The sequence below is a fragment of the Anabrus simplex genome, chromosome 5, assembly GCF_040414725.1.
Source record: "Anabrus simplex isolate iqAnaSimp1 chromosome 5, ASM4041472v1, whole genome shotgun sequence".
Classification (NCBI taxonomy): Eukaryota; Metazoa; Arthropoda; class Insecta; order Orthoptera; family Tettigoniidae; genus Anabrus; species Anabrus simplex.
The window spans coordinates 298,063,755-298,090,914 of NC_090269.1; the positions used below are offsets into that span (position 1 = coordinate 298,063,755).

The 27,160-nt window shown below is 39.2% G+C and overlaps 1 protein-coding gene across 3 annotated transcripts in view; it reads right to left on the reverse strand.

The window, feature by feature from the left end:
• PEK (pancreatic eIF-2alpha kinase) overlaps positions 1–27,160 on the reverse strand; it is a 360,137-nt gene that overhangs the window by 295,931 nt on the left and 37,046 nt on the right. For all 3 annotated transcript variants that reach the window (XM_068227627.1, XM_068227629.1, XM_068227628.1), the window contains exon 3: positions 15,958–16,108. In XM_068227627.1, the coding sequence (XP_068083728.1) occupies positions 15,958–16,108 (151 nt within the window). The remainder of the gene's footprint in view (positions 1–15,957; positions 16,109–27,160) is intronic.

A 27,160-nucleotide genomic window follows, 5' to 3' on the forward strand; every position in this document is an offset into this window, starting at 1 on the left:
ATGTTGTTGCTGGGTAATTATGTTTTAACTTTACTTTATCATCACACTACTGTAAGTGATCGCTGCCACTGGGATATTTCCCAATTGCAATGTATTTCTTAATAATAATAATAATAATAATAATAATAATAATAATAATAATTGTACCGGGCGGTACACCTCTACACCGTTTATTTAAAAGTTGCGCCAGTCGAAACTCCTCTTCTGGAGGAAGGTTGAACTTTATCTATTCTATTAATTCTCTACTTTCTCAGAAGATGTCACCACGTGGAAAATTTTGAGTTTTTGAACTGTGTCACTTTTGATGTGTTTTTGTTTCGCTTGAAGTAAGAAGTGTGAACTTTCTCTTCTAGAGGACACTACTGAAGAATTACAATAGTGCAACCTAGTGCGAAATCAAAGAACTATTTTGTTGGAGAAATTTTTATTTCAAGAGTTTGTTCTTTGTTAAATTTCTTTCTGTCATGGTTTAAGTTGGCTGTATACCCCTCTTTCTCCCCTTATTTTGGATCTAGCCAATCCCGAATTTCTTTAATTAATTTTCCACCAATAATGTGTTTCTTCTTCCTCTATGTAGGGGTTTCTTTTCCCTAGCCAATAAAAACTTTGAGGGAGGGTGTTTTATTTCCCCTAACGCCTAGAATCTTCCGCGAGAGGATATAAACTGCTGATTTTGGGGTCTCCGGGCCACTTCTGTTCCATCTTTCAGTGTATTAAGTACATAGCAGGAGGCGGGAAGCGCCTCTTTCTTCTTCAGCCGTTCAACGCCAGGTAATGGCCTATTAATAACTTCTTTTCTTGCTAGGTCGGCAGTTTAACACTCGCGGCGGGTTCGAAGCATTTCCATCATGTAACCTTTTCCTAAAATGTAATTACTCTTTTCATCTTTTTCTTGTAAAGCTACATATTGGGATAGAGAGTGCTAACCCTCTCGAGCTCCCACTCACATTTGTTTTGAGGTGAACTTATTTTCTCAAACTATTCTTCGTTTATGTAACGTAAAGTGTTCTTCTCTAAGTCACCTCTGTAGTATGGGATTAGCCCTTGCGTTAGCGGCCCAGAGCCAGATTAGGTTTTAAAAAACAAAGTGTATTAGGAGTGCAAGATCGCCTCCTCTCAAATTGTTATTTTAGAGGTCATGTAATCAACCTTCTTTTCATGTAATAGACCTCTGTAGGTTGGGTATTTTACCCCTGTGAATACGTCCTTAGAGGACAGCTTGAAGGTAGAGTTTGGTGTGGCCTTTGAGAGGCTTAAATTTTAAGAGCGGATCGCTCTTTTGGAAAATGGAGTGTCATATGCCTCGTGGAGGCTTTTCTGTGTAATTCGGAGCCAGGGGCTCCTAGGGATGAATGGGGTTTTCTGCCCCTCTGTTAAAACTTGTGTCTGTGGTAAAACTGAGCTGATCGCAGAAGTCAGGGCGTGAAGCCCAAAACCTGTAAATATTGTATCTCCCCTTGTTTTGCTACATTGTACCTGCCATGTCTGTTATTGCTTTGTTTTTGAAAAGAAAATATAACCTAGTTAAATTTTAAATTAATTTTACAGTAACTTTGATTCCGTAGTTTGAAACCCATTCACGCCCGCACCTTCTTACGCCTCTACCTACCGCTAAAACACGGTAACAATAATAATAATAATAATAATAATAATAATAATAATAATAATAATAACAACAACAACAACAACAATGTATGTGCATGTCTACCCCACTTAGTCCTGTTTCCTGATAGCAGGTTCAGGATGAGATGAGATGAAATTACATGGCACGTTTTTCTGGTCAATTGCAATTCCTGACACCAACCCCAGTTGAGGAGCTAATGAATATGAAATGAATGAATGAATGAATGAATGAATGAATGAAATGTGGTAAGGAAGTAGAAGGAATCAGCTGTGCTCTATGAATAGGAACTGTCCCGGCATTTGCCTGGAAGTTGAAGATCAAAGAAACCCATTCTCAGAACAGCGAACGTTGGAATTCAAACCCATTCACCTCTCAAATACAGAGCTTGGCTTCTAAGCTGTACCATTTTAACACATGGATCCACTCCACTAGATCTCAGTAAAAATGATATCAAACGGCAACATTAAAGAACAAACAGTTAGGGAATATTGTATAATGAAAGAATAAAAACATCTTGGGAGAGATTCAAATAGACCCTGTAGCCATCTGAACAAAGTCACATAGAGAAAGTAAGAGTATTAAGAGGAGCAAATCTCAACTCAGATCACTACATCAATCTTACTAAGTTTGATTTAGAGAAACTTTTAACTTGCAACCAGCTCACAGAGAAACTGAAAGCAATGAAATGCAGTAATTGGGATGAACTAAGGACAACTCGGTGAAAGTTGCCACCAAGACTGCTCCATTGGATGCCTAGTGGACAAATACCTGCAATGAAGCAGTGACACAGAAACAGACAGCCTGGCTAAAGTGGAACTTGCAGAAAACACAGTACAACAAGGATAAGTTCATAGAGCAACAGAAGTTAACTGCCAAAACCATTAGACAAATAAAAAGTCAGTTCACAAAGGATCAACCAACACAGTTGAGTGAAGATTTCAAGAAGAACAACTGCAGAAATTGCTACAGAAGTTTTAAACGGAATCTCAACCACTATTACCCATCCAACTTCCACTTCAGAGGACCGGATAGGAAGATAGCCTATAATGATACAGGCAACTCCTACCTTCTGGCCAAGTACTCTGAGAATCTCCTTAACTGTGAATCACCTGATACAGTCTTTGCTTATCAAGACAGCATATGTAATTGAACTCCCAACCACTGACCAAAGAAAAATGATACAAATCATTCAGTCCTTGAAAACCAACAAATCATCGGGAGAAGACTCAATAGTAGCCGAACTATAGACGCAGGCTGGAGGCAGGGAGGACTGTCAACAGTTTGAGAGAGATCCTACAAAACATTTGGGAGACTGGAACATTACCTAGTGACTGGACTTCTGCTTTGATTCATGCCTTGCTCGAGAAAGGAGACTTGACTAACACAAACATTTATAGAGGAATCTTGTTGGTACTATCACATACAAGATTTTCTCCAAGGTCTTATTAAACAGAACTGAACCCCAACTAGACCCACAACTAGGGGAATACCAAGGGAGATTCTTTAACGGACACTCCTGCACTGAACAGATACTCAACCTGAAGTCAGTGCTACAACAGTTAAAAATGGCTGGTAAAAAATATGTCGTCTTTGTTGACTTTAAGAAGGTGTATGACTCAGTTACAGACCTACTACCCTAATGAAAATCCTGCAAGAACTAGGAGAGGACCAGAAGACCCATAACCTTATCCAGCAGACTTTAAATAACATCAGGTCATGAGGGAAGTTCAGAGGAAAATATTCAAAGAGTTTTGAAATGAAGAGAGGAGTAAGACAGGGAGACAGTCTCCCCCCCACTCTTCTCTTTAACTGTGCACTGGAAAAGGTAATAAGAGAGTGGAAAAAGGAGTTAGCTAAACAGGAGATTCTATGTGGTATCTCTCTGGGACACAAGTGCAATGGACTCAATATTGACTGCCTGGCATTTGCCAATGAACTTGTACTTCTATCTCATTCAATAGAAACTTCAATAATTATGTTTTAACTTTACTTTATCATCATGATACTGTAACTGTCACTGGGATATTTCACATTTGCAATGTATTTGTTAATAATAATAAAGTTGTATGTGCATGTCTACCCCACTTAGTCCTGTTTCCTGATAGCGGGTTCAAGATGAGGTGAGATGAAATTACACGGCATGTTTTTCCGGTCAGATGCAATTCCTGACACCAACCTCAGTTGAGGAGCTAATGAATATGAAATGAATTAATGAATGAATGAAATGTGGTAAGGAAATAGTAGTTGTTCTTAGACAACAAGCAGCAAAGCTACACGTCACTTGAGAAAACACACTACATCACGAACATCAGCGAATCTCTTTGTGCACTACATCTGGAGCAGGGAAGGATCATGAAAACCAACAGGTTTAAGTACCTGGGAGAATGGGTGGATCGCAATCTCTCCAAAGGAGTAGCACTGTCAAGAAGCTAGAACTGGCCTAACAACTGACCAAGAACACCTACAATAAAAAGTATCTCTCCTGTAACACTAAAATGAAGCACTACCAGACAGATATATGCCCTATAGTTAGAGCCCTGCGCGGATATACAAAATAACATCCACATCTGCACTTCCTTCATCTGCAACCGCATCCGCAAATGGTTATCTGCATCCGCAAAATGGTTATCCGTGTATAATTTTAATATTTAACTGCAGTATATTACACCCAAGGTATTGAAACGGATAGATCTGTTAACATAATACAATAGGCCTGACACCTAGCACCAGAACTCCTACAGTCGCAGGTTTATGAGGGATTTTCTCTTGCGACAACTACCGACATACTGGCCTTTGTTTCTTCCTTCCACTATTTGCGGACAAGAGCCAGTTAGGCTTAGGTCACATTTACAGCTTTGTGGTCTCAAGGCTCTTTATATATCACTATTCTCCCATACCAATGTGAAGGGTCGCTTAACCACAAGCAAAAACAAGAGCATACCTGAGTGAAAATCAATAAACATCATTACTTAGAAATTATCAGCAAAATTATCCGCACTGCCATACAGTATATTACACCGCCAAGACACTAACTTTGCGGATATCTGCATCCGTGCAAGGCTCTACCTATCCATATACATAAAATAAGAGTTTTGTCTGTACATTGCTCAGAATTTAAAAAGGATGATATTTCTATATCAGTCGTGCCCACAGTAACAAGGATATGCAGTTTTTGCTTTTCCAAAAATCGGTAGGGGAAGTCGAGGAAGAAGTCGCTACAATCTAGGCCATAAATAATTTTACTCACGCTGAGTGAAACAAGAGCATACCTGCGTGAAAATCAATAAACATCATTACTTAGAAATTATCAGCAAAATTATCCGCACTGCCATACAGTATATTACACCGCCAAGACACTAACTTTGCGGATATCTGCATCCGTGCAAGGCTCTACCTATCTATATACATAAAATAAGAGTTTTGTCTGTACATTGCTCAGAATTTAAAAAGGATGATATTTCTATATCAGTCGTGCCCACAGTAACAAGGATATGCAGTTTTTGCTTTTCCATAATTTTTGTCTGTCTGTATGTATGTACACACATCACGAGAAAACGGCTGAAGAGAATTTAATGAAAATCGGTATACAAAGTCTGGTAATAAGTCGCTATAATCTAGGCTATAAATAATTTTACTCACGCTGAGTGAAATGGTAGTTTAGGGGAAGGCCTAAAATTTAATTCTCAAATATTTGTTAGTAATGGTCGTATCTTAACAAAAATCGGTAGGGGAAGTCGAGGAAGAAGTCGCTACAATCTAGGCCATAAATAATTTTACTCACGCTGAGTGAAATGGTAGTTTAGGGGAAGGCCTAAAATTTAATTCTCAAATATTTGTTATTAATGGTCGTATCTTAACGAAAATCGGTAGGGGAAGTCGAGGAAGAAGTCGCTATAATCTAGACCATAAATAATTTTATTCAAGCTGAATGAAATGGTAGTTTAGGGGTAGGCCTAAAATTTAATTTCCAAATAATTATGTTATTAGTGACCGTATCGATAAATACTACATGACTAAAGTTAAATAGTATTATATTTCAGATCATTTATGTCTTATACATTGTTACCATACCGGCTATGATCAGAGATATTCATGAATTTGGATTTTTGTTACCAAGTCCTTATCAGCACCAAGAGAAAATGGATAGACAGGATTTAATGAAAATTGGTATATAAAATCAGAGAATAAGGAACTACATTCTACGCTATAAATAATTTTATAAGATGCCCTAAGATCACAGACTCAAAAGAAAACTAAATGTGAAGGCCTATATATAGACGGCTCAAAAAATTAGTTAACAATAACATTATATTGACCATTGTTTGTTGTGATGTGCTTTGTCTTCTATTGCCACTCATCTCCAATAGGTAGGATTACTGCTGCGTACCAAGTATTTTTTTTTTAATTTGCCTTACGTCACACCGACACAGTTAGGTCTTATGGTGATGATGGGATAGGAAAAGAGGGCTATGAGTGTTAAGAAAGCGGCCTTTACCTTATTTAACCCTCCATTGGTCGCGGGGTGAACACGACGCTCACTTTCCTTTTTAAAGATGTGCCATGCGAAGCTAAGTAGCACTAAACTTCTTAATCACCGAGTAGCTGACTTTTAGAATGTTCTGAGCAAGTCCAACAATGTTGCAGGGTGCGGCGTGACTTTCATTAATAGCCAGGCATTGTTAATGACCACAGTGCATTATAAGTAAACGAGTCGCTCACCCGCGACCATTGGCGTTACATTTTTTCCAACTTCCACATTATTCTTATCATATTAGCTACAAGTCATGAATCAAGATTCCATGATTTGTAATTGGTTATTAGAGGAGTTGGATGATGAAGCAGTTCTCTTAGCTGAAGGCAATAATGAAGATTCTGAGTACTCAGATACAGAGCAACCCGCCAACAGCGATCACGATAGCGCATCTGATGTTTCTCGGGACGAAGCCGTTCCTGGTCAGCCAGTCGAACCTGCTCCTCAATATGTTGGTTGTGACAACATTACTCTGTGGAATATTCATCCCCCTCCCCCTAACAAACGTAGGAAGAAAAGAAACATCGTGAATCATCCACTAGGTGTCACAGGTGTTGCACAGAATGCGAAGACAGTACATGAATCATGGGCTCTCCACTTCCCAGACAGTGTGATGGAGAAAATTGTGTTTCATACGAATGTTCGCTTACGCATTACGAGAGCTAATTATTCTCGGTAGAGGGATGCTGTGGATACCAACATTGATGAAATCAGGTCTCTTACAGGATTACTTTACTTATCCGGTGTGATGAAGTCCTCTCATCAAAATGTTGAAGATTTGTGGACGACGGATGGGACAGCTCCAGAAATATTTCGTCTGGTGATGTCATACCGGAGATTTTACTTACTTTTGAGATGTCTCCAATTTGATGATGCTCAGACGAGAAAAGAAAGGAAATCCATCGATAAATTGACAGCGATACGAGATATATTTGAGGGCTTTGTACAGCACTGTAAAGTTTGCTATTCCGTAGGAGAGTACATCACAGTTGATGAGATGCTTGAGTCTTTTCGAGGCTGGTGCAGTTTCAGGCAGTATATGGCAAAGAAGCCAGCAAAGTATGGTCTCAAGATTTTCACCATGGTGGATTCACGGATGTTTTGCACCTCAAATATGGAGATCTACCCTGGAGTTCAACCGGATGGTCTTCACTATTGTATAACTTACATACAGTATAAATAACTCTTAATTTAGATGATCAGTGAATTCTTAGTAACTTTAAAAGTAGCAGATAGATGGCATTTGGAGTTTAGTTTGGTACATAGCCAGTTGTGACAGCGCATTTAAGTGTGTTACCTGATGCTAACAGATCCATCATTTGATATTGATAGAGAGACTATCTTCACTGCTAAAGTACTCAAACTGCAGAAAACCAGAAGCGAACAGTAAGCAAACAGCTAAAACTGAAAGTCTTAAGAAAGCTAAAGACCTTAGAGCAAAAGGCTTCAAATACGTGTGGTGAAGGGAAGGAAGAATTTTTCTTTGTTTGCAAGAAGAAATCGTACTTCTAGCATTATACATATGAGAAATATAGATGACGTGTTAGCCCTCTCTTTCTCTTTTACATTTTTTTTTTTTTTTTTTTTACAGTTTGTTTTATGTCACACCGACGCAGATAAGTCTTATGGTGACGATGGGATAGGAAATGCCTAGGAGTGGGAAGGAAGCGGCCGTGGCCTTGATTAAGGTACAGCCCCAGCATTCGCCTGGTGTGAAAATGGGAAACCGCGGAAAACCATCTTCACGGCTGCCGACAGTGGGATTCGAACCCACTATCTCCCGGATGCAAGCTCACAGCTGCGCGCCCCTGACAGCACAGCAAACTCGCCCGGTCTCTATAAACTATTTAGTAGTAGGTACATGAATAATGCACGTTGCTCTTTCTGGAAAGCTTTGAATTTCAAGTACTTTCAGCAATGAATAATTGGATATTCTTCTAACAAAGAAAACGCTAAATCACCCTAGCATGTTCGTAATTCTCCATTCGCAAGCAAGGGAAACTTCATGGTAGTGTTTAATGCCACTGTCAACTAAACGTGCTTAAGTAATCATTGATTAACCCCTTAAGCGGGTATGACGTCTTTAGACGTTTTCGCGCTGGGCTTCTACAGTGGATATGACGGCATTAGTCGATCGTAAAATTTATCGCGTACGTATCTTGACGGTGAAGGCATGGAATCTATCGCATTAGTTGATATGTTTTCCACGAGATCATGCTGTGTATTGTTCTTTAGTGTGTCACAGCTTCGTGAAATGCATTTGTTTTGGCGCCTTGCACGAAGTTCCCACGCAGCCATTTATGTCGCGAAGCATGGCTTCCAAACGTAAAGTAGATCGGCTACCTCTCCAAAGGTGTATTGTGTGTTGGTCCCAAGGGAAGAGGAAGGAAACATCATACTGGTGTCCTGACTGTGAAAAGGCTTTGTGTGTAACACCTTGTTTCTGCCTATATCACACAGATAACAATCTACAAAACCTATAATCATCCTGATTCAGAACAATGTAAATAATGTTAATAACACATTTGGATTCATAACAATGTAAATAATGTACAAAATGTTAGTATCACATCATTGAAGAATAATAATTACTATCGTATTAGATCAAACTAATTGTGTACACATTTATGAAGGAAATATTTAAATATCACAAAGTGGGGAAAAAGTACCCACGGCAGGTTACGCATGTGGAGAATTTAGTACCCAGTTAAGGGGTTAAGAATGGTGCTCCATGGTGTAACCAATCTTTAAATTTAAAACATGTTTACATACACACTGGTTATCCCAATCTTACACAAAGTTGACGCACTTTGCCATAATATCTTCTATATAGGCTCTAGCACACATGAACTTCAACATAATATGCAGCAAGATATTTTATTACTTGAAACATGGCTTAAGCAATAGATTAACCTATTACAAACAACATAATTTTTCATAAACATCTATATGCATTAAATTTGTATATAAATTTGTTTTTCTTTAAACATCTAGTAATGAGAATGGAGAATACTAAATTCTTAGGACTGATTATATTTGAAAATCTATCATGGAATAATCAGGTGGAGACTATCTGTAATAAAATTATCCCTGTGATTGGTATCCAAATTCTCTCGTGGGTTGTTGAGGGTAATTACTATGCTTTTATTGAAAGCTACATCTCTTATTATGCATGTCTGGGCATGCTGTAATAAAGAATTATTTGGAAAGGAACAGGTCCTTAGGAAGAGCGCATTTTTTTTGCTATTTGCTTTACATCGCACCGACACAGATCTTAGGTCTTATGGCGACGATGGGACAGGAGAGGCCTAGGAATGGGAAGGAAACGGCCGTGGCTTTAATTAAGATACAGCCCCAGCATGTGAAAAACTACTGCCTTCTCCTTACCCTCCTCTTTTCCTTCTACTTTCCTCAACATTTGCCTTAACCTATTCCTGGATAACATTCCACCCTGGTTCCCTTTCCTCCACACACTTACCCCACATGCCTAACAACGGAGCCCCCCCAATGACCAAAGCCTCAACCATACCCAAATGATTAATTTCCACCCCTCCTGGTCTCAACTGTCTTCTCTGATAGCCTAGTACCTACTTTCATCTCCCTTTCCTCCCTCTCATGTCAATGCTTCACCTCCCTCTTCTTAACCTCTACTCTATGTTTCCCTTTCCTACCTTTCCATTGTCTCTTACCTACCTGCTCAACTATAACACTTCCATTCAGACTTGAGCCTTAACGATCATGACCACCAGGCTGGGCTTGATAGTAGCTTACAATATTCTCAGTGACATGTTATTATAAACTTACTGCACTTGTATCATGCATGGTTATAGATGCTTGTGACAGTATATGTGGTGGCAACACTACATTACATTGCATCGACAATAGTAGCACCACCAAAAGACTGACTTCGCTGAATTCATTCTCTTCAGGTGACCACAAAAGGTTAACCTTTGTGTCTTCCTAACAGTGGTGATCTCACATATAATTCTTTGTTTGACCTCAGGCGGAAGACAAAACCATCGAACACTTTCTTAGGACCCAAAATCTTTGAGGAACTTTCTTTCCTTCTACTCAATTGACATATTTTCCATTTTTGCTAGTGTTTCTGCAGCATAAAGACAAGCAGGTCTGACTACTATGCAGTAGTGTCTCAGTTTAGCCTGGTAGGAGATGGATTTGTATCTGTATCATGGCTCAGTTTAAATGCCATTCCATCTTCATTGCTCTCTCCCGATGTGCTTCCTTTTAATTGTTATTTGGGGTAATATTTTTGCCAAGGTATTTAAATTTCGTGGTCATCCAGACAGCCGTCTCAATGCTCTGAGTGGAGTCTGTCTCTTCCAAATCCATATGCTCGGTCTTTTTACAGAGATCTGTAAGCCTGTCGTAGCAGTTATTTCTTGAAGAATTTCCAATTGTTTTGCTGCCGTTTGAAGATTGTCTGCTAGGAGCACATCATCATCCGCAGAAGCCAAACAGTCAAAAGTCAAAAGCGATGTGTGTTTCTACATTCCACTCTCACTCCATTTTGAAGATCACTTCTGGTCAACCTTTTCCTCCACTCTCTGATTACCTTCTCCAAAACACAATTGAACAGGAGTGTGGAAGGGCCATCCCCCAGCATCAGGCCTGTTCTTATCTCAAATGGTTCTGACAGCTCACCAAAGAACTTGACTTGGGAGTGTGTGTCAGTAAGAGTCTGTTTTATTAGTGCTAGTGACTTTTCGACTCCAAATTCCCTAAAAATGTTTAGAAGTATCTCGCAATCCACTGAATCATATGCTTTCTTGAAATCCACCAGAGTCATAATCAATCGTTTCTGTCTCAGTGCCCTCGTTCTGGTCAATGATTTAAAGATGTAAACTTGTTCTATGCAAGACCGCCCTTTTCTAAACAATGCTTGGTATTCTTCCAGCTGCTTATCCAAGTGGTCCTCCACTTTACCTCGAAGTGCTTTCGACAATATCTTGTACGCAACGGGGAGAAGAGAGATGCCTCTGTAATTGACATCCTTTTTATCACCTTTCTTGTGCATGGGATGAATGAGTGCATATTTCCAATACTTTGGGGTCAATTCTGTTGCTCACATTTGAGCAAAGAGTCTTTTCAGCTGTTTAACAAAGTTATCACCCAAATACTCTGCCATGATGAGGTCTTTCCCAGGAACCTTGATTGTTTTTCAACTCTTTGATTATAGTTCTGATATCTTCACTGTTAGGAGGATGTGAATTTTGAAGTTTGTCTATAGGTGCTTTGGAAGATAGCCCTTCTGCAGGTTAATCACAATTCAAAACTTTTTTGGAAGTACTGAGCCAAGTGCATACAGTTTTTCTTGTTGCCATGATGAGTTTGCCTTGTTCATTCTTAAAGCACATGTTCTTTGGTGTGAAGCCCTTAGTCTTATTCTTGAAAAGCTGATGAAAATCCCTCATGTTGTTCTTAAAATGTTCCTCTATTTAATCCAATTTGTCTTCCTCGTATTTGCATTTCTCATTCTTTAGGATTTTGGATGTGTGTTTTCTCTGCTCACTAAATGCCTCAAGTCTTTATGGCTAGAGCACCATTTGTTCCATGCTTTTGATCTTTTCTGCAGTCCTCCTCCCACTCGTTGTTCCACCAGGGATGCTTTTTCTTCTTTGCCATGGATATGTCTGTTCGGCTGCCTGTTGTATTTTCTTAGCCATTTCGTCCCACTCATATGAGTCCAGAGATTCAAGATCTTTATTGCAATTCTCTATGATCTCTTGATTTACTTTAAGTTCCTCAATTCTAAATAGTTTCAATTTGAGAGGTGTTTTCTTAGTGGGGTTTGGAATGAACTTGACCTTTATTCTGGTGGGGCAGTGATCAGAATCCATGTTGACTCCTCTCTGAATCTTAACATTCATTATTTCCTTGGGACTGCAAGTTGCCACGTGGTCAATTTGAAATTCTCCTAAATTAGGGTTTGGGGGTCACCGTGTCTTCATCATCTTGGTTTCCTTCTTAAACCACGTGGACATTAACTTTAGGTTGAAGGAATCGCAGACTTCTATCAATCTCTCTTCATTCTTGTTTGTCCTTCAGTGTCCCAGATATCTCCCAAATATTTGCTTATATTTCTTTCCCTAATAATGTTATTTGCTTTACGTCCCACTAACTACTTTTATGGTTTTCAAAGAAGCCGAGGTGCCAGAATTTAGTCCCGCAGGAGTTCTTTTACATGTCAGTAAATCTACTGACACGAGGCTGATGTATTTGAGGACCTTCAAATACCACCAGACTGAGCCAGGATCGAACCTGCCAAGTTGGGGTCAGAAGGCCAGCGCTTCAAACGTCTGAGCCACTCAGTCCGGAATTTCTTTTCCTTTCCAATCTGTATGTTGATGTCTCATAGAAGGTTACTTGATAATCAGGTACTTGGATCATCTCTCTTTCCAGCAGGGACCAAAGTTCCTCTACTTTATCAGAATTTTCCCCAATGTCCTCATTGATCGGCACATGGGCATAGAAAATCACATAAGATTTGTTTCCACTTTTTAACATTAGAACTGTAAGACTCCGTGATGGTGACATATGAACAAAGATGTCTGTTCCCAGGATGGTCGGGAACTTCCTCTTGTTTGTTGACTTGCATTCCCTAACGACTGGTAGCCCTTTTAATATCCTACAGTTGCCGATAGTAGATATTTCATCTGATGGAAATCTTGTTTCTTGCACTGCCATGATCTTAATTTGGTATTTTTCCCGTACTTTAACCAGTTCCATTTATTTGCCAATTCTAAGGAGTGTGTTCACATGAAAGGTACCAAAGAAATATTTTTTTCTTGTTCTCAGTTTGTGGGGTGATGTATCCTCCGACTGATCCAAACATGATGGGTTATGGCCGCCAGAATCAGGTGCCCTAGACCAAGGTGATGTTAGACCAACGCCTTGGCCCCGGATTTTACCAGCTGGAGTAGTTATTTCCCGAACATTTTTCATCCCTCATGGTAGTTGTGTGCAGCAGCACTTCGGGGACAGAGCAATGCTCTTCCGCCCTCCAAGTCGTTGGGAATACTCCTCTTCCACCTTAAGAGGCCACTGACTGGTTTCCTTTCTACCTCAGTTGATCTGCGGGTGCTTATTTGGTCAGGCCCTATTCATACCTATCCAGCATATCTACAGGATGTCCCCTGGACGCACCGTGTCGGGGTTGAGGTGCCCCGTCCCAGTGGTTTATGCAGAGTTATGCCCAGCCCGTGCTCAATTCAGAGCAGTAATTTTTGTTTTACTTTTTTTAATCTGAGAGTTCTTGTAAGATGTAATTTTTTAGTGATAAATAATAATCTAAGAGAGTCTCGAGTGACAAAGACGATATGTAAATTCAGAAAATTTACTACACATAACATTATCCTAACCCACATTCCAGACCTTTAATTCAGAGATTACCAAGTAAACAGTATTATAAGTACACTAGACGAACCTCTTGAATCAGAGAATTCTAGTAAGATGTTATTTTAGTGATAAATGATAATCTAAAAGACTGTCTCAAGTGGCGACAATGGAGCGTACATTCAGAAAATTCACTACAGATAATATAATAATAATAATTTTGTGTGGCTATTTCTAGCCGAGTGCAGCCCTTGTAAGGCAGACCGTCCAAGGAGGGTGGGTGGCATCTACCATGTAGGTAACTGCGTGTTATTGTGGTGGAGGATAGTGTTATGTGTGGTGTGTGAGTTGAATGGATGTTGGAGACAGCATGAACACCCAGCCCCTGAGCCACTGGAATTAACCAGTGAAGGTTAAAATCCCCGACCCGGCCAGAAAGCTGACCATTCAGCCAACGAGTCGGACACTACAGATAAGAATATCCTAACCCACATTCCAGACCTTTAATTCAAAGATTACCTCCTCTGGGACTCATTACATGCTAATGCAGAAAGTGTGAATGTTCTCCAGATGTTTATTAAGTACGGCAAATAGGGGAGGGGATTTTTTTTTTAGTGTATGGTCATTCATGCTGGTTTCATTATATTTTTTGGAATGTAAATTTCGACTGCTTCTTCAATATTCACAAATATACTTTTATTAGGGAGTTTTTCTAAAATATCTGCATAAATTTGAAGAAATGTAAAAGTATGTGAAGTTAAAAGCTCGTTCCATTGTAAACAATGGTCGCTACCTTTAAAATTTAAGAAAATAGTGAACATCAACTCAACACAGAAATTCTTGGAGGTTGTTATGTATCACTTAAATATTGTTGTGCATAAATCTTGATTTGTTTAGATGGTAGGTTTCATATATATATATACTGGTATATTAAAAAGAAATGTACAAATGTAAACAAGTGATGCATGGAATTGGCCGTTTACAGAATATCATACTGTTTCAAATGCTCAAGTAAATAAAGTAAAAGCTAACTAAACTTTTAGAATATTTTACAAAGTAGGAGACTAATTATGAGATTTACACCCTCTCTCAACAACACACTATAATGGGTTGATAGAATCCAACACAGACCCCGAAGCTCCTGGAAGGAGGAGATCAACAAGGTATGCCGGACCCTCCAAAATGATAACTGGGAAGAGCAGGCTCAAGATCGAAAAGGATGGAAGAGGATTGTGAGATTGGCACGGGAACTTCATGTCCCTCAGAAGCCTACGGAGGGAGGGAGGGAGGGAGTGAGTGAGCGAGCGAGCGAGCGAGGAGATAATTAAGAGCCTGCATGTGAAATAACATTTTAAAATGATAAAGCAAACCCTTTATGAAGTATGATTTACATAGACCAGTAGAAATGTTTTGTTTCATCTCTAAGTGAAAATGATTATTTTTTGTTGGCAGCACTTAATATTACACCTTCACTATCTGCTAATTGTTTTTATAAAGGCCCTAAGTAAAATATACAAAGTAGGAGACTAATTATGAAATTTACACCCTCTCTCAACAACACACTATAATAGGTGTGATAGAATCCAACAGACTGTGCTGGGCTGGACATGTATTGAAGGATGCAGGATAACACACATAACATATACAAATATAACATTTGACGACGCAATACTTCACGGAATATTGCAGGTAGAGAGGTAATAATTCACACATGATTGGCATGACATGTGGTTTTATTGATACCAAAATAACGTATACAAAATGACCAACAGATAATGCTTCATACGATACACAAGCAATAATTAGCATAACAATCGAGGTTTAGCAAAGACGATATTCTTTATAACACACGCCCAGCATGTCAGCTGTCATTCATCAACAATACCTGTAGTCGAGGAACAATGTTGTGAAGAGCACCGTACAGCATATGCGTAAATATGGTGAGAAATTACCGTCAGATGTTGTCTTTTAGCATCCGTAATGAGGTTGGACGATCATGGTAGACCTGCGACTTCCAGTAATCCCACAACTATTAATCACATGGATTGGGGACCGGGAAGGCCAAGCATGACATACCGCGACTGCAGGCTTATCTGACGCCCTCTCTCATGATAGTTCCTTTTATACCATACACAGGTCTCATGTGCCATCTGTTGGCCTATTTGTGCACTTGTTTGTGCCAATAAAACCCCATGTCATGTCAAGCATGTGTGCACATTTGTATCTGACGTGTTGCTGTCCAGCACCATTTGTTGGTCATTTTGTGTACTTTATTTTGGTGTCAATAAAACCCCATGTCATGCAAATCATGTGGGTGAATTATTAATAATATTCAGTGAAGTATTGCCTCATCAATTTACAACAGACTTTTGGGTCACCCTCTATGGTACTAAAACCTTAAGCCTTTTTTTTTTCACTTGGAAAAGAAATAAACTTTAAATCTACTTACCTGAAATAACTAAATCATCCGAGAACAAAAATGATGACTGAAGCAAACGATCAGCGGTGATAGGAACTACTTCAATGTTATCACCATTGAACTTGTATAAACCACCTCTCAGAGATGGGATCATACGTACTAGGTGACCATTGTTTTCTAACTGAAACAGAAAAGTACAAATATAAAAACAAACTGATATTATTAAAGCAATCATACCAAAGAAGATGGAAAAGCACTACATATATGTAAAACCAAATGTTTTATTCTTCTCCATAAAATAAAGAAAAATAAAACCTTCATCCTAGTAATTCATTGCTTTCATATGCGTGTAAGTGAGAAATTGCAGCCTTTCCTCAAATCCAGAAATTTGACAATCATAGATTTGTTAGCCATGGTAGAAGGCCAAATTAATGAGTAAAGGGGAGGAAATATGTGGTAGAAGGACAAAATAAAAATGAGTAAAAGGGGAGGAAAGAAGGAATCTGGTAAATAGAAGACTAGGCTACACAGGATGAGCGAAGCTAGTCTATAACAACGATCAATTAAACCCTTTCTATTTATCTATAGCAAAGACAGCATAGAACCTTAAGCAAGAGGGAAAGATCTTTGCTACAAGGATCACAGACTGCAAAATCCACCAGCCAGAAGAGAATGATGGTCCTGTCAGAACACTGAGGTCATTAAAAGAAGAAGATAACAGCTTCAACGATTAAATCTTCATTTCTTAATATTTTTAAACTCCATTGGAATTGAAACTGTATTCCGGATCCAAATGGTCACCCTCATTGGAGGACAGACGATTTATTTCTTTAATAAATCTCTCTCTCTCTCATTACCTTGGAATTAAAGTACAGTACCACAAGTAACAATCAATCAATCAATTAATCAATCAATCAATCAATCAATCAATCAATCAATCAATCAATCAATCAATACTAATCTGCATTTAGGGCAGTTGCCCAGGTGGCAGATTCCCTATCTATTGTTTTCCTAGCATTTTCTTAAATGATTTTAAATACATTGGAACAGCACCTGTCTCTATGAACTCTCTGCATGATACTGAGGTATTCCTGTGGCCAGCAAGATCCCCAGATCTATCCCTGATAGAACGTGTGGGAACAGCTCGGACATCAAATCCGTCCCAGTGCCAGCATCCAGGATATGAGACCTTTTTCAACCGAATTAGTGCATGCATGTGGGTCAAACAGGCTGCAATGTTATACTGTTAAGTGGGCTCATACTGCCAAGTTCTTTGTAAAGTTGACTTGATTTTGTAATCAATGAAATAACACATACCCTCTCAATATGTGAAGTATTTTTTTCATTTTCTCCTCCCCTTCTAGGTGCTTCATTTTTTTTTGTCGGGCAGTGTATATACACACACAATTCTATTCGACCATGAATGACTACACTCACTAATTGCTGCCTAGTTATAAGTCTCTCACAGCAGGACTCCAGCTGGACAGTCTTTGCCTGAAGTATGTAATAAGTTATATTGAAAGGCCTTTCACTTCATCCCACCCGTCCAGTTATCCCCAACTGCAGGTGCGTGCAGACAGCTGGGTTTGAATACAGGGCTACGGGCCACGCAACACACAATGACTGTTCCGTGGTCCGACTCCAGTAATTTAGACAGTCCGTAGAGTGAACAACTAAAGAGCAACAGTTAAAGAGTGCTGAACAGTAGGACAGTACTCCTCCCAAAACGACCAATAACACTGCTCCAATTAAACTCACAATACCTGGAAGTGAAGCTTCTACGGTGTGTAGAATGATTTAGTTCTTTTTCCACGTTGAACCATGTTGTTGTTTTCTGTACATTATGCAAAGTTTGCCGATGTTTCGAATACATTGCATAAATCACAGTCTGCCTGGGAGATTGATTACTTCGGATCGAGTAGGGGTGTTTCAGTCGCCTTGAGAAATAATATGGTTCAACCCGGAAAAAGAAATAAATCACAATACCTGCTCCAGTCACTGACATACACAGTACTCCACCCCATACCCGACGATACCCTAACTTCAGTGAGACAATGACAGCAGCCCACAGCCCTCTTCAGTCCAGCTACTCACTCGACACTCCGACCCAACAACCAACCCTCGCTCACGGTGGTCTTCTATTTATACCTCGATGATGGATTACTAGAATATCACGGTTCAGCTAGAGATGGAACATTCCCATTGTACTTTCCAGAACGCACATGGAGAAACTAGACGAAAGGAAACATAGACGAGGGGCCGGGACATGTCCTTGGACGGGTTGGTAGGACCCCCAAGCTGCATTAGTCATCCCTTTCAGGAAATACCGAAGGGATTGCGACAAGACCGACAATTGCTTGAGCACGTAACATTGCCCCCCCCACCACTCCCCACCTTTGAGAGTTGGTTGTATGGATCAGTTACCTTTTTCAGCTGCTCCTTGGTAAAGTATCACTCGGTCCAGACGCACCACCTTCACCTTGCACCTCGGGCTCAGTTGTATGTGACAGATCACGTCATTTATTCTCTTCATACCGTGGTAAGGACCTTGCCGAGCTACTGGTGCTTGGGGGAAAAGCCTCTCTTCCTTATGGGGTTATACAGCCATACCACGTCGCTTTTACGACATCCGGTAACGTCCGTTCGTTGGTCGTATCGTGCCTTCATTTGGTCACTCTCGAATCTCTATATCTTGTACACAGAGGCGTGTACATCCTCTGGTTTCCTTGCTAAATCGAGGCAGTACTGGTCGGTAGGGGCGGGATGGTCATCAGGTCAGACAAGTGCTAAATCCTTCGGGAGGCGCAGTTCTCTCCTAAACAAAGTCCTTGCTGGTGTGCATCCATTGCACTGCAGACCAGTACCCCAAAAGGAACAAGGTAAGATGACAATCCCAGTCGCTCCTATGCTCGCTGACAACTATTCGCAGGTGATTCTCGATGGTCCCATTGAATTGTTCCATCCTTCGACTGGTGATGTAATGGCATGGTCCTGGTCTTCTGGATACCCAACAAACGGCACAGACCTTGGAAGACCGCTAACTCAAAATTCCATCCTTGATAGGAATGCAGCTCTAATGGTATGCAGTATCTGCTGACGAACTCGTTCACGAGGGTTTCCGCCACCGTAGTTGCCTCGTGGTTCGGAGGAGCATACACCTCTGGGTTCGGAAGCGCATATGCCTTGCAAGGGACTATTCTCATTTTAGTCCCATATTGAAATTGTTTGAATTGTGGAATTGTCGGTTATGACAAGAATATAGTGATTTCACGCGTCTGGTAGGAAATGGTCTGGCCACTTTGATTGCCACTTTCTCGAGGGGCGCGCCCATGTATAAGTCTTCATTCGACCATTACCAACATTTGTTTAAATACCTTAACTGTTAGGTTCTTCAGTCTGCCAAATCTAATTCTGAGTAATAAATTTTTAAACAACCTGAAAGAAAACATTTGGCAACAGTATTAAACCTGAAAAAGAAACAATTAAAATAGAATGACAAGTTTCATTCTTGAAAGAATAACATCAGATTCTATCAAATCACACTCATATATTTAGAAAAGTATAAACATTTATGCCTGGACCTGATCTTAATGAAGTCCTGTTTCCTTTCCATTCCAGCATAGAATGCGAGGTGATGAAGGACCGTTGCTGTTCCTATGGCGTGATTCCAGCTGGCCAGTTGAGTCACTGACCTTCCACCATAACACGCCCCCCACCCTGGTTAGGTCTACGACATGCTATATTTTTACTTTTAGGCATTTTTATTTTCAGTGCTCCCCTTATTATTATTATTATTATTATTATTATTATTATTATTATTATTATTATTATTATTATTATTATTATTATAAGTGAGAGTTGGGATACCAGTTGCTATGGAATGGGAGTTTGCATCTCGGACATATTCTGAGTCATGGCCCACTTTGTACTCAGATAGCTAGGACTATACAATCCACCATGGTCCCTAACCCGTTAGAGGAGAGATCCTCACTTGGGCTATGTGCAAGTAGGGCAGCATCCTGCTTCATGAATTTACCGAGCTCAGAACACTTTAAGCAAGCCTCGGACCTACGGGAGTAATGGAGTCCCACTCGCATTTGACAGGCAAGGGACTCCCCGGAAACAACTTGGCGAACGAAATGGAATTCGATGGGGAGCTATCAATATTAATGGGGCTTATGGAAGAAAGAAGGTAGAACTGGATGACTCAGCAAAGAGGATGCATCTGGATGTGCTAGGAGTAAGTGATATTCGGGTAAGGGGAGATAACGAGGAAGAGATAGGAGATTATAAAGTGTACTTGACGGGTGTTAGAAAGGGAAGGGCAGAGTCTTGGGTAGGGCTCTTTATCAGGAATACTATTGCACGCAACATAGTTTCCCTTAGGCACGTAAATGAGCAAATGATGTGGGTAGATTTGTCAGTGGGAGGAATTAGGACAAGAATTGTGTCCGTGTATGCACCATGTGAGGGTGCAGATGAGGATGAATTTGACAAGTTTTATGAAGCATTGAGTGACATCATGGTCAGGGTCAACAGCAAGGATAGAATAGTGCTAATGGGCGATTTCAATGCGAGAGTTGGGAATAGAACTGAAGGATACGAAAGGGTGATTGGTAAATGTGGGGAAGATATGGAAGCTAATGGGAATGGGAAGCGTTTGATGGACTTCTGTGCTAGTATGGGTTTAGCTGTTACGAATACATTCTTCAAGCATAAGGCTATTCACCGCTACACATGGGAGGCTAGGGGTACCAGATCCATAATAGACTATACCTTAACAGACTTTGAATTCAGGAAATCTGTTAGGAATGTACGAGTTTTTTGCGGATTTTTTGATGATACAGACCACTATCTGATCTGTAGTGAACTAAGTATCTCTATGCCTAGGGTAGAGAAAGTGAAATCTGTCTGCAAACGAATAAGGGTAGAAAATCTCCAGGACAAGGAAATTAGACAGAAGTACATGGATATGATTAGTGAGAAGTTTCAAACAGTGGACAGTAAGCAGGTTCAGGATATAGAAAGTGAATGGGTGGCATACAGGGATGCTGTAATAGAAACAGCAAGGGAATTCCTAGGAACAACTGTGTGTAAAGATGGGAAAAGGCGAACATCTTGGTGGAATGATGAAGTGAGAGCAGCCTGTAAACGTAAAAAGAAGGCTTATCAGAAATGGCTCCAAACAAGGGCCAAGGCAGACAGGGATTGGTATGTAGATGAAAGAAACAGAGCGAAACAAATAGTTGTTGAATCCAAAAAGAAGTCGTGGGAAGATTTTGGTAATAACCTGGAAAGGCTAGGTCAAGCAGCAGGGAAAACTTTCTGGACAGTAATAAAGAATCTTAGGAAGGGAGGGAAAAAGGAAATGAACAGTGTTTTGAGTAATTCAGGTGAACTCATAATAGATCCCAGGGAATCACTGGAGAGGTGGAGGGAATATTTTGAACATCTTCTCAATGTAAAAGGAAATCATCATGGTGGTGTGGCGAACAGCCAAGCTCATGGGGAGGAGGAAAAGGATGTTGGTGAAATTATGCTTGAGGAAGTGGAAAGGATAGTAAATAAACTCCATTGTCATAAGGCAGCAGGAATAGATGAAATTAGACCTGAAATGGTGAAGTATAATGGGAAGGCAGGGATGAAATGGATTCATAGAGTAATAAAATTAGCGTGGAGTGTTGGTAAGGTACCTTCAGATTGGACAAAAGCAGTAATTGCACCTATCTATAAGCAAGGGAACAGGAAGGATTGCAACAACTATCGAGGTTTCTCATTGATTAGTATACCAGGCAAAGTATTCACTGGCATCTTGGAAGGGAGGGTGCGATCAGTCGTTGAGAGGAAGCTGGATGAAAACCAGTGTGGTTTCAGACTACAGAGAGGCTGTCAGGATCAGATTTTCAGTATGCGCCAGGTAATTGAAAAATGCTACGAGAAGAATAGGCAGTTGTGTTTATGTTTCGTAGATCTAGAGAAAGCATATGACAGGGTACCGAGGGAAAAGATGTTCGCCATACTAGGGGACTATGGAATTAAAGGCAGATTATTAAAATCAATCAAAGGCATTTATGTTGACAATTGGGCTTCAGTGAGAATTGATGGTAGAATGAGTTCTTGTTTCAGGGTACTTACAGGAGTTAGACAAGGCTGTAATCTTTCACCTTTGCTGTTCGTAGTTTACATGGATCATCTGCTGAAAGGTATAAAATGGCAGGGAGGGATTCAGTTAGATGGAAATGTAGTAAGCAGTTTGGCCTATGCTGACAACTTGGTCTTAATGGCAGACTGTGCCGAAAGTCTGCAGTCTAATATCTTGGAACTTGAAAATAGGTGCAATGAGTATGGTATGAAAATTAGCCTCTCAAAGACTAAATTGATGTCAGTAGGTAAGAAATTCAACAGAATTGAATGTCAGATTGGTGATACAAAGCTAGAACAGGTCGATAATTTCAAGTATTTAGGTTGTGTGTTCTCCCAGGATGGTAATATAGTAAGTGAGATTGAATCAAGGTGTAGTAAAGCTAATGCAGTGAGCTCGCAGTTGCGATCAGCAGTATTCTGTAAGAAGGAAGTCAGCTCCCAGACGAAACTATCTTTACATCGGTCTGTTTTCAGACCAACTTTGCTTTACGGGAGCGAAAGCTGGGTGGACTCAGGATATCTTATTCATAAGTTAGAAGTAACAGACATGAAAGTAGCGAGAATGATTGCTGGTACAATCAGGTGGGAACAATGGCAGGAGGGTACTCGGAATGAGGAGATAAAGGCTCATTTAGGAATGAACTCAATGGATGAAGCTGTACGCATAAACCGGCTTCGGTGGTGGGGTCATGTGAGGCGAATGGAGGAGGATAGGTTACCTAGGAGAATAATGGACTCTGTTATGAAGGGTAAGAGAAGTAGAGGGAGACCAAGACGACGATGGTTAGACTCGGTTTCTAACAATTTAAAGATAAGAGGTATAGAACTAAATGAGGCCACAACACTAGTTGCAAATCGAGGATTGTGGCGACGTTTAGTAAATTCTCAGAGGCTTGCAGACTGAACGCTGAAACGCATGACAGTCTATAATGATATTTATTTATTTATCTATCTATCTATCTATCTATTTATTTATTTATTTATTTATTTATCTGAAAGTACACAGGTTTTATACCCAATTAAGTATATTCTTGACATTCAGTAACAATCTATATCAATGAAGTTAAAGTTTAACAAAAACCAAGTTAAAAGTAAACAAAAACAAAATAGAACAAAATTTACATTATATATGATACCATTTACAGTTGATAATAAATGAAAAATTCACTAAGAAATCACATGATAATACAAAGCAAAAGACAATGCAAAAACAAAGAAACTTAAAACATGAATGAGTACACTGGGAAATATGAAGAATACCAGAAAGAAGGAATTATCAAAAATTTACAAATTGTAAAGGCAGGCTTCTAGTTTCTTACTGAATTCTTTGTCCGATTTGGTGATATATCGACTTCTTTTGTTACAGTGTTATAAAGCATTATCATTTTTACGAAAGGTGAATTTGACTGATGCAATGTTTTTGACGTTTGAACATGAAATAATTGGTGCTGACGTGATCTTGTCTGTGGAACATGGAATGAAATGCGTCTTAACAGGTCCAAGGAATCAAATCGTCCTATTACAATTTTTCTTAGTATTTGTATAGAAATTAGGGACCGTCTGGTTTTCAATGAAGTAAATTGAAATATATTCCTTAATAACTGGGTTGATGTATCGAAAGGGCAAAAAGTATTAAAAGTTTTGAAATAAAGGTAACACAGGAATTTTTTTTGTACAATTTCTATAGCATTCACTTGTTGCTTTGCATACAGGCTCCAGATTATTACAGAATATTCCAGTATGCTCCGTGCTAAGGTAATATATAATTTATTCAGTACAGAGGGCTGAGTAAATGGTCTCAATGTTCTTATAAAAAATCCTAGCATTCGGTTAGCATTCTTTGTTATTGTATTGATATGATTGTTGAACGTTAACTTACCGTCAAAAATTATACCAAGATCATTAAACGTTAAAACCCTATCCAATTTCCCCCCCGTATATGATAGGCTGAGATGTCAAAATCCTTTCTCCTGGTAAACGTCATGTATTTACATTTACTAACATTCAATGACCAATATAGACGTTTTGCACCGTATGAACAAAGAACCAGAAATTCTCACTACCATCAAGAGAAGGAAACTAGAATACTTTGGTCATACGATGCGGAACTCTAAATACCACCTTCTGCAAGTAATACTCCAAGGGAAAATTAATGGAAAACGTGGTCCGAGGAGAAGTAGGACATCATGGCTCGGCAACTTGAGCCAGTGGTTTGGGGTGACAAAGCTTACTCTGTTCAGAACAGCTATGAACAAACAACAGATCATGCTACTGATCGCCAACGTTCTGCGAGGACATGGCACATGAAGAAGAAGAAGAAAGGCAAATTATTAATTTCACACCAAGAAATGACATTACTAATGTCCATTTGAAACTCGTCTTGGTCGTGGTGGTCGCTAATGTATTTGTAAAGTTTCAAATCATCTGCAAAAAGTAAACAGTTAGAGTGGCAAATATTGTCTGGTAAATCATTAATTAGAATTAAAAACAAGAGAGGTCCAAGATTTGAACCTTGCAGAACACCAGAAGGACTGATAAAATTATCTGAAATTCCATTGTTAAAATAAACAAACTGCTGTCAGTTTTTTAAATATGAACACATTAACTGCAACAACTGTTTACAAAAACCAAATTTATACATTTTTGTAATTAAAATTCTATGGTCGACTTTATCGAATGCTTTTTCCAAATTCATATAAACAACATCAGTCCTTCCGTTGGTATTTATGGTATCATACAAACTTTGAGTATAGCCCAAAAGATTGGTGATAACTGATCTGTTGGGTACAAATCCATGTTGAAATTCTGAAAAAGCAATCTTAACATGGTTATAAATCTTATGGTGCAATATACGTTCGTATACCTTGGCTACGGCATTGATAATACACACTGGACGATAATTAGATATCGTTACAAAACTGCCTGTCTTAAAAATGGGCGTAACTTTAGCGACTTTCCATTTCTCAGGAAAGGATGAAGTGCGAATAGCAAGGTTAAAAATGAATGTTAATTGATTAGCCAATAACCACATTAAAAACCTACAGCCTGTTTTCCAATCAATCACCGGGTCAGGGATGGGATGAATGAAGTCCCCAACTTGCAATGATATAACCACATTAATAAGGATAATAATTTCACACATGAACAAATTCACAATCTCAGAAAGAAACTAAGGCAGATAAAGGTAATTCTACTGTCATTATCAACAAAGATGAATACTGTAGTATATAAGAAAAACAGAACAATTCTTTTCTAATAGTTCATTTACCCCAATTAAGAAAGATCCCACCGCCAAACTCAAACGTCAACTCAAACAAATACTAAAAAATTCATCTTACATATTAACAGAATATGAATGTAATTCTCTCATCAACATGAATCCTGGCCTAACCACGGCCAGAGCACTTCCAAAAATCCATTAAGCGAGCATCCCCATTAGACATATAGTTAATTACAGACCCAGTCTTTTATACAAAACATCACAGTACATTCAGAGATTCTTAAAAAGAAATTACCATTTTCTAGCCAAAAATCTACTAGAAAAACTAAAGAATTAGTTGACAAAATCAACCTTTTTAAAAATTAAACCTAACCACTCCATCCATTCATTCTATGTTGTTAAAATGTATCCCGGCATCACCATATCTGAAGTTTGTTTCATTATACAACAGAATTTGACAAAATACAGTAAATTAAGTAAACTTAAAATTCTTGAATTTACTTCTACTTTAAAAGTTGTTTTAAATAACAATTATTTTAGTTTTAACACTATATACTAAGAAATGGTCTAGCAATGGGATCACCGACCTCGGGAATTTTGGCTGAAATCTACCTTGATTATTTGGAACGTGTGAGAATTTTTAACAATAATATTTTTGACAACATTCAATTTTGGGCGAGATACGTAGATGATACTATAGTTATAATGGATGAGAACATAATCGATGCTACCACCACCCTTTCAAACTTAAACAAAAATATAAACTAGCGAGAAGCCTACAAGATGAGATAGTCGTCTCACTCATCAAGTACTCCGTTTCGATTCTTCGTCACCATTTATATGGAGTTCATGCCATTTAACATGGTTAATTGTAACCTATCATTTTTTTAAACATTAATCTTTTTATCTTCCCTCAAAATTGTTATTGTGTATTATTCTGTGTCTTATGGCAAATCTAGGGTGTCCTGGATCAGACTACATAAATAATAAATAAAATCAGAAACTGAGCATAAAATCAATTTGTTTAGACTTAACTATCTCAAGACACCACAATTCCCTTAGCTACAAAATTTATAGAAAACTTACAAAAACCATAAACACCAGTGGCGTATGCTGGTATCAAGACGTGGGCTACCACTAGACTTAGGCTACCCCTTTTCGATAGTTGGTTTAGGGAACATCAAGCCTTAAGCATTTTGAACTGCAGCCAACAGCCAACGGAGTTGCCCGCTGTGTTGTCAAGGCTGCTTCACAAGCTACTGCCCTGGCCTCTGCCACCGTCAATACTCAACACCTGATTAATCGAGTTGGTAGCCTAAGGTTTAGCAAATTGAAGTCCAGCTTTGAGACTAAATGGATAGAATGCTTGTCTTTGGTCCGACAGCCCCGATTCAATTTTCAGAATCAACCCCCTCATAGTGTTAATTCCCCTGACTTGGGAACTGGGTGTTTATGACGTCTTCCCCATTCATTTTATCCTTATTAGGTTACCACCAAGCCTATGTAGATGCCATGCACTATTATTATTATTATTATTATTAACATCATCATCATAATCGTTAAATAACAATGTTCAATTTTACAGCGGTCGTACCCATCGTTCAATGGTTAATTATCTTCCTCGGAAGATCAGTGGTGGTGTCCGACCCATGATCACGGGTTCGATTCCAACCAACAAAAGAGAACACTAAAGCTGAAAGATTGCATTTCATTTTAGCAGATCTACCAATAAAAAAGAAAACTATATTACTCCTATAACAGCAGCCCTGCAGTGTCTTCCTACAAGGATGTAGAAGTAAACGGGAGTGAAATGCCAGCACTCCGTTATCTATATATTTAAGGCAGAAGGATGAGGTGAGGAAGTATATA